Source organism: Choloepus didactylus, chromosome 2, assembly GCF_015220235.1.
Source record: "Choloepus didactylus isolate mChoDid1 chromosome 2, mChoDid1.pri, whole genome shotgun sequence".
NCBI classification, from domain to species: Eukaryota; Metazoa; Chordata; class Mammalia; order Pilosa; family Megalonychidae; genus Choloepus; species Choloepus didactylus.
The window spans coordinates 236,158,364-236,167,459 of NC_051308.1; the positions used below are offsets into that span (position 1 = coordinate 236,158,364).

The 9,096-nt window shown below is 47.6% G+C and overlaps 1 protein-coding gene across 1 annotated transcript in view; it reads left to right on the forward strand.

Moving 5' to 3' along the window:
• LRRC38 (leucine rich repeat containing 38) overlaps nucleotides 1-8,080 on the forward strand; it is a 39,325-nt gene extending 31,245 nt beyond the window's left edge. Inside the window, exon 2 of the mRNA XM_037828491.1 lies at nucleotides 4,991-8,080. Coding sequence (XP_037684419.1) covers nucleotides 4,991-5,244 — 254 coding nt within the window. The 3' untranslated portion in view covers nucleotides 5,245-8,080. The remainder of the gene's footprint in view (nucleotides 1-4,990) is intronic.
• The last annotated feature ends 1,016 nt before the right edge of the window (nucleotides 8,081-9,096 follow it).

Here is a 9,096-nt window from a genome sequence, read left to right on the forward strand (position 1 = left end):
CAGTCTAACACAGTGGTTCCCTACAGGGTGGGAGTGGGAGTGGGGTGAGGGGTGGAGGGGTGATTTTGCCCCCAGGGACATGTGGCAATGTCTGGAGACATTTTTGATTGTCACAACTGGGCAAAACGTGCATCTATTGGATAGGGGCCAGGGATGCTGTTAAACGTCCTACTATGCACAGGACAGTTTCACATTAAAGAATTATCTGGCTCCAAATGTCTTTCAGCTGAGGTTGAGGAACCCTGGGTCTAAAGCAAGATCCTTCAGGAGAGAAGAGGGGACCCCAAAGTCTTCAGCCAGCCTCGTGTCTGTCCCCTTTCTGATGTGACCTATTTGCCTGGCTGACTCTCTTTAACTTTTTTCATTTCTCCGCCCTTTTTGAGCTAAGAAAACCCCTTAAGTCAGTGTTTCTTATCATAATAGCTCTGGTGAGCACTGTTCCAAAGTCTCCTACCTCTGGAGGGCTTGTGTGAGGGTGTTTTCCAAACAAACCTGTTTCTCCTAGCCACAGAGAAACATGAGATGACACTTTCTGGAAACATTGCTTTGTAAAAATGCCAACCCTAATCTCAAGGCACAAAGAACATTGTAGAAATCAGGATCGGCTCCAGGAGTAGTTGCCAACAAAGGTTTGGTTTCAACTGCAAGCTTTGTAGGCTTGTGTTGCTGTATTGCCATTGCTTTCCAGTTAACACTGCTCATTGGAGAAAAGGATTTCTAGAAAGTTTCTCTAACTAGATACTCACCTGTTACGGGTTTGAAGATTGCAAATAACCTCTTGGCTTTAGAAACTGCCCACACTTTATGCCACCTGTTGGCATTGATCTTGTTTATTTCCACAACATCTTTGGCTGGGGGATGGGGGGTGGGGGGCTGTCAAGAAGTAGCAAGGTTGAGTTTTCCAGTTGTCTGTTGAAGAGCAGTGTCCGCAAGGGGGCCGTATAACTCTGTTTTAAATGCATTTAAAATGTTCAGAAGAAATATATAAAAGTTTAGCCTGTTTCCGAAAGAGAAACAGTCACAAACGGTAGTCAAGTATGAACTCTGAAGCTTGCAGGGCTCTGGTCCACCTACTTCTGTGGGTAAGTAAAGTAGGCACTGGTTCAGGGAGAGAAGGGAGGGGAGTCTGGTTGCTAGGCAACCAGTATCCTCAGGGAGGAGAGCATCAGTGGGTCGGCCATAGTCTACATAAAAGGTGGGCCAGCGCAGAAGGAAGAAGGAAGCTCAGACACGCTTCCTCCACCTTCTGTTGCTGAGCTGGAGAAGGAAAGATACCCAAATAAAAGTCCTTGTAAAGGTGGTTGCCATGCAATTAGCAGGAGCACTAGTTAGAGAAGTGTGAAGAAATCATCCTCTCAGATAATGCTGGAGATGCATTGAGGGCCATCTTTTTTTTTTTTTAATTAAATTCAGTTTCATTGAAATATATTCACATACCATACAGTCATCCATGGTGTACAATCAACTGTTCACAGTACCATTGTATAGTTATGCATTCATCACAATCTATTTTTGAACACTTTCCTTACATCAGAAAGAATCAGAAAAAGAATAAAAAATGAAAGTAAAAAAGAACACCCAGATCATCCCCCCATCCCACCCTATTTTTCATTTAGTTTTTGTCCCCATTCTTCTACTCATCCTTACATACCCTGGATAAAGGGAGTGTGATCCACAGGGTTTTCACAATCACACTGTCACCCCTTGTAAGCTACATTGTTATACAATCGTCTTCAAGAGTCCAGTCTACTGGGTTGGAGTTTGATAGTTTCAGGTATTTACTTCTAGCTATTCCAATACGTTAAAACCTAAAAGGTGTTATCTATATAGTGAGTGCATAAGAATGACAACCAGAGTGATCTCTAGACTCCATTTGAAATCTCTCCGCCACTGAAACTTTATTTTGTTTCATTTTGCATCCCCCTTTTGGTCAAGAAGATATTCTCAATCCCATGATGCCAGGTCCAGATTCATCCCCGGGAGTCATATCTTGCATTGCCAGGGAGATTTACACCCCTGGGATTCGGGTCCCACATAGGGGGTAGGGCAGTGAGTTCACCTGCCAAGGTGGCTCAGTTAGAGAGAGAGAGAGGGCCACATCTGAACAACAAAAAGGTACTCAGGGAGAGACTCTTAGACAAAATTATATGCAAGTTTAGCCTCTCCCATGCAAGTCCCATGATAGAGGGCTCAGCACATCAAACTGCCAGTCCTCAATGTTTGTGACAACATCAGCATCAGTCTAGGTGAGAAGTCCAACTCTTCCACACTTTTCCCCAGCTCCTCGGGGGGAGAGTCATCTTTTTGAAACCTGAGAGCACTGAGAGAGCAAGTGCAGGTTTTCCTGAGGGCTGAGGAAGCCAAAAGTGGACAGACATTGAAGGCAGTTGAGCTTAATGTCAAAATGGTGTCTTTACCTCTCTCTGCTTGCTCCCACTGCAGAGAAGGTCCTCACTGAGAGGAAACCTCCAGAGCCAACTGCCTGGGTTCAAATCCCAGCTTCACCACTCGCTACCTGTGTTGCCAAGGGCAAGTTAAGTGAACTCTCTGTGCTTCAGTTCTCTCATCCATTAAATGGGCAAGATAATAGAGCCCACCCTTACAAGGTCCGGTGAGCACTTAGGACAGTGTCTGGCAAGCGTTCATTACTACTACTTTGTTTTTCTTTTCTCTTCCAAATCAGAAACAAATCCTGCACTTCCTTATTTTTGAGGTTTGTAAAATCATAGCAATAATTTGGGTTTGTACATATTTCATATTGTGTATCAGTTCATATTGTGTATCAGCTTGGTAACAAACAGTCTTTAACACCTTAACACTACACAAGGGTTTATATCTTTTGTTCATGTCCAGTGAAGGTTGGTGGACAGCAGGGCTATAATCACTGTGTGATTCAGGGACCCTGACTGTCAGGGGCTTCATCTGAACACATGCCCATCTTTCCCATCTAGCTCGTAGTAAATTCCCCTTTTCTCACCCTGCCGTCCCTGGCTATACCATGTTCCCCAAATGCCAAGCTCTTTCCCAACTTCTTTGCTAGAGAGTTCTTCCCAAGACTGGATCCATCTCATCCTTTAGATCTTAGCTCCTCACAGGGGCTTTTCCTGACCACTGGATCTAAAGATCCCTGGTCCCTCTTTATCGTTTCATGCTGATATTTCATGTCTTTGCACCAATCACAATCTTAAACTGGTTTACATATTTCTTGATCTCCTCATTTACTTTCCAAAACGTAAGCTGCATTAGGGGCAAAGACTTTGTTTTGTTCACTACTGTGTCCCCAAGGCCCAGAACATAGCAAATACTCAATAAACATTTGTTGAATAATGAATGAGTGTATGTCTCCTCCTACTAGAATTTATAGTGTCTGAGGATAGGGCCCTTATTTGGCTTGTTTGCCACCATTTCCTGGGCACAGGCTAAGTACTCATTAAATAGTAGCTGAATGAATAAACAAGAGTCTGGAGAGCTCTCTGTTCCCCTGCTTAGTTTCTCTTGCCTCAGGCAAGTCTCCCTTTAGTTTCCTGTACGTAAATGGAAGGTGTAGAACTCATGTGCATGCAGTTCCTGTATCTGTCCCCTACTTCACCTGATGGCAGGTGGGTACCCCAAGAGAAATAGTTTCCAGATTAGGGCACAGGTCTTGCAAACGTTATAAACCCATTATACTGCCTCACTCCATGGGAAGAAAACATCAGCTCCTGAGCCTCTGTGTCCTCTGCCCCAGGCTCCTGTCTTCTTGATCTCCTCCCCAGCCTCTCAAGCCCCTTCTCTTCCTTTTGGAGGTGCAGTGATGAAAGGCCAGGTCTCTGGTGCCAAATTGCTTGAATTGGAGTCCAGGCCTGGCCCCTTTCTAGCCGGGTGGCTTTGGGCAAGTTACTTCAGGTCTCTGAGCCTCAGTTTCCTCATCTGTTAAATGGGGATGATATTAGACCTACTCCGTGGAGTTGCAGTGAGGATTAAAAGAGTTAATATGTGGGAAGTGCTAAGAAGAGATCCTGATCCCTAGCAAGTTCTATGTAGTGTTTTCTGTTGTTATCATAAAGCATTTACTGAGCATACACTCGGTTGTGTGGTTTTTTAGATTAGAAGGCTTGACACTTTTTTTAAAATTAGCCAAACACTCTTCAAGTAAAATCTTAAAGAGACCTCAATATTTAAAACAGAATTAAAGGGGGTCTTCAGTCACATTAGGGGTGAGTATCCCAAGAGACTCCCAGCCCCTCACACACTCTCTCAGACAACTAGAAATCGATGCTTCTCAAAGTGTACCCTGGGGACCATCTGCATCTAAATCACCTGCTTGGTTATTAAAATGCTTATTAAAAATGCAGAGTTTGGGGACCCACCCAAGACCTACTGAATCAGGGTCTCCAGGGGGTGATGCCTAGGAATCGGCATTTCAACACAGTCATCAAGTGCCTGGGAATCTGCATCTCACTCATCTTCAGGTGATTCTTTAGCACCTGGAAGTGAGAAAACCACTTCATTCCAGTTTCAGGGAGCACTACTTGAAGGCCTCCTTCCAATGTATCTTGACTCCCGTCCTCTCTCCTGTCAAGGGAAACCCTTTCCAGGCAGTGGAGCTGCTACCATACTGTGCTAATTCTTCAGTTCAGGGACGATTGCATCCCACTCAAGTGACGGCAGCTACAAACTGGAGGTGCTTCCATTAGTGGGCATCACCTCCCATCCCACTGCATCTGCTCCAATTTCCATCCCAGAAGCTGGGTTCCATCACCATGCTGGGTAATTTAAATCAAAACAGCACTAACTGTTAAAATAGATCAAGGAAGACCAACAAGATCTGATTTCTCCCATGGTGAGTATGCTGAAGCTTTTAATCAGGTTTAAATTAATTTCAAATCACCCCCCACCCTTTTTTCAGGGGTGGGGTGTGGTGCTCCTGCCCTGCCACTCCTTGTTGACTTTTAGGCAGTCCTGTGCCACAGCCTAAACCTCTGTCTCATTCTGCCTGCCTTTTTCACAGGCCTCGGCGAAATCCAATGCTCCCTGCCCACGGGGAACAGAAGGGTATCCCTGCACGAGCTGTCGGAGGCCAGCTTCAGGGAGTGCAAGTTCAGCCTCTCGCTCACAGATCTGTTCATCATCGTCTTCTCTGGCGTAGCCGTGTCCACCGCTGCCATCATCTCCAGTTTCTTCCTGGCCACCGTGGTGCAGTGTTTCCAGAGGTGTGCCCCCAGCAAAGACACCGAGGATGAAGAGAAGGATGACGATGACTGAGCCAGCCCCTCCCATGCCTCGCTTTCCAGTACCCCAGCCAGTGGGCCCCTCAAAGGAGAGAGGGGAATGCTGAAGACAGAGGAATTGACCAGCTTCCGTGAGCAGAGCGGAGCCCTGCTCCTTGGAGTGCAAATGTCTTGGACTCTAGGAGCCCCTGGTGGGACCTCCAGCCTCATGTTGACAACTCAGCAGAGGAGAGGAGCCCAGGAAGGATCACGGGAATCATTCCCAGAGGAGGACCTGCCTCTCAGTTTGAAGTCTGTGTGGAAAGAGGATGACCAAATCAGGCTTCATCGCTGATGACTGAGTCTCCCAAGGAGATCTGCAGACTTGCAACTTTTGAATGAAAAGATGATCTTGTGCCATTCATGTCTCTGTCCTGGGCTGGGAGATCAAAGCAACTCCTTCCTCCCAAGAGACAGCAACTCAAGCCACATGGATTCAAGCTCAGATCCGCCTTCATGGGAGCCAGAATTCTGCCCTTTGTGTAAAAGCCTCAGCAACCTTGGAATGTTCTTCAGGGAATTAATAAACCCATATTTGGCAAAAATGGCACCAAGGAAAAAACTAAGAACTGACCAGAGGGTTTTTGTTATGCTTCTATTTTCGCAAGCCAGTTAGTTAGGAAAACTTTTGTTGACGTGATTCAAACCCTGATCCTTATCCTAAGAGGTAGCAACTTGTAGAGGCAAGGATAGTCACCTTCTGCAATTGTGACAGCCTCTTTGTTCTGAATCACTCTTCCCTCTGAAATACAGTGAAGTTGTCTCCCTGCCCCCACCCCCATCCCCAAGTCTAACCTCATCCTCAGCCATTCTCTACTCTTGCAGTGTACTAGAGTTGACGTCTTCAGAACTTGCAATAGACTTCCCTGCAGGTCAGGATTCCAACAAGCAGGTTGTTCTGGACCAACAAGTGTTTAAAAGCCGGGCACAGGGCCTTAGGGTGAGTGAGATATTTCTTTGAAGCATAGGCTATGACAGGCAGTGTCTTCCAAGATACGGAATCCGGTGCTCTGGTTCAGAAACGATATGAAACAAATGAAATCATGCGCCCTGGTGAGTTCATACAAGATGACTTGCGTTAGCACTGTTGGACCATGCTGGGGAGCAAGATTTAAATTACGGGCTCCTGAGATGCTCCCAGGGTGTTTTGGGCACCACTTGTTTCTCATAATCTGTCCCTCAAGTTTCCATCCTCTTTGGCTCCCTTCCATCTTGGCTTCCACAAATATTTACGGAGTGCTTCCCAAGTGCCAGACACTGTTCTAGGTATGCACTGAATGAGGAAGACAGGATCCCTGTTCTCCGGGGCCTTACAGAACGAGTAAGCAATACCATAATCACAGCAGTAAGGGCTGTGAAGGAATAAATGAGGTCACATGACAGTGTGGTTGGGAGATTCGCTCTGAGCTGATGCCTGCCTCCCCCTCTGTCACCTTTTTACCTCCTGCCGTGGTTTCCTGGGGCTGCCGAAAAAAGTGCCATGAACCGGGTGGTTTAAAACAACAGGAAGTGATTGTCTCAGTCTGGAGGCTAGACGCCCCAAATCAAAGAGAGCCTCAGCAGGGCCGTGCTGCCTCTGAGGTCTGCAGGGCTCAGGCCGTGGCTTGCCAGCCATCCATGCCAGCCATCCAGGCCACCATCCGTGCCACCATCCATGGCTTCCTCTGGCTGGTGGCATAGCTCCATCTCTGCTTCTGTCACATGGCTGCCTTCTCTCCCTCCTTCTCTGTCTGTGTCCACATGTCCTCTCCTTATAAACACCCCAGTCATACTGGATTTGGCCCACCCTAATCCAGTTTGGCTTCATCTTAGCCAACAACATCTTCAAAGATGCTATTTCCAGATCGGTCACATTCACCGACTGGAGGTAGGACTTGAACTTGTCTTTGGGGGGGACACAATTCCATGCCTAACGCCTCCCTCCCTCCTTTCCTGCTCTTCCATCTCTTTCTCAGTCTCCCCTCCTTCGCCCTTGGGAGACTCGGTCACACCTTCTACTCCCCAGAGTTGTTGGCTCAGTGGACGAGACCCTGGCTCAGGGGTGCTGGCACAGAGTCGCTGGGCAGGCGGGGAAGTGAGCAGCTCTCCCCGGGCTCCGTGAGGATGTCACCAGCGCGCAGTGCTCTCCCGATGGGCAGCCCCTTCAGACGCTGACCCTTCGCCTCCTCCTGAGAAGGGAAAAACACAGGCCAGCATGGGGACCCTGGAGACACCTGTAGGAAGACCCAAGAAAATCCTCTGACATTGAAGGGGGACCGTGAGCCACAACTGAAGCAGGGAAAGGCCTTTTGGGGTTGACCTTGCACCACCAGCAGGCAGTGACTTAGTGCTCCCCAATTGCCCTAGAGTTCCACGTTATTATTATTATTGACAACAATACTGAAAGTGCTACCTTCCAATGGAGGGTCTCCTTATGCTAGGAAAGTCCCTCTCCCACATCCCCTCAGGAGATATTTGTGTGTCGGTTCAAATCTCACCTCCCCAGAGTCTCTCTCATCACCCCACCCCATATGTTTTTCTGTGCAGCACATACTGTGACGTGAAATTATCCTATTTGTCTACATGTTTATTGTCCATCTTCCTGGACTAGAACGGAGCTTCCCGGAGGCAGGAACTTGGGCTGTTTGTGTGCCCAGCTTTTAGAACAGAGTCTGGCTTATCGTTGGTACATAATATGTATTGGTTGAAAGAGCAAATAAATGGATACTGGGTACTCTACAAACATGAGCTCTATTTACACATCGTTACAACTCCGGGAGAGAGACACGATTATCCCAATGTTACGGGGGAGGAACCAAGGCTCAGAGGAGGTGGGTAGAGTCCAGAAAGCAGCAGAGCAGGAGCAGATTCACGGCTGGTGGCCTCAAAGCCCAAGTGGTTGGCTAGGATGGTGGCTCACGTGTACTGAGGTGCCATCTGCACTGCAAACCGGACCAAGCCCTTCTCGTGGATGCCCTCAATTCAGCAACACACAAGCCCTGTAAGGCAGTGCCAGGGTTCTCCCAGGAAACAATAGGATGTGTATGTGTGTGCTTTCACACACACATAGGATTTATTTTGAGGAACTGTGTTACACAATTATAGGGAATGACAAGTTCAAGTTCTGTAGGGCAGGCCAGCAAGCTGGCAACTCAGGTAAGAAATAATGCTGCAGTCTCTAGGCAGCATTTTTTCTTCTCCAGGAAACCTCAGTTTTCACCCAAGGCTTTCAACTGGGGGGTGAGGCCCACCCACCTGACTGAGGATCTTCTGTACTTAAAGTCAGCTGACTTTCGAGGTTAACCACACCCACAAAATACCTTTGCAGCAACTTCTAGATTAGCTTTTGACCCAATAGCTGAGCCCATGATCCAGGCAAGGTGACTCATAAAATTTACAGTTTGCAGGCAAGAACCATTATCACCTTCCATTTATGGCTCATTCCTTCATCTCCACTTTGCCACTGAGGTTTGGACCTGGGCGTCACTTGCAGAGCACACACAGCCGGCAGGTGATGGAGGGGGTGGGAATTTGACCACAAGTGGTCGGCTTGACTGCCGTGGGACACTGCCCCTCTCCCCTAACTGCACTGCCTTCCTCAGCCGGCGGCGGTGGGCCTGGCAGGGATGGGGTGAAGTGGCACATTTCTTGGGGCTGTCTGTTGGGCTGTGGGAGAAGCAGCTTGGACACAAAGATTCATCTATTTCAGGTCTCAAGCCCAACATCTCAGACCTCTTTGGAAGTGTCAAAACTATCAAAATAGCTTGTCTCATTGTCTTGCTCTCCTGAGGATTTGATGAGAGGATTCTGGCAGCATCACAAGTAAATTCGTCTTACTGAGATGACAGCAAGTACCACCAGGATGGCC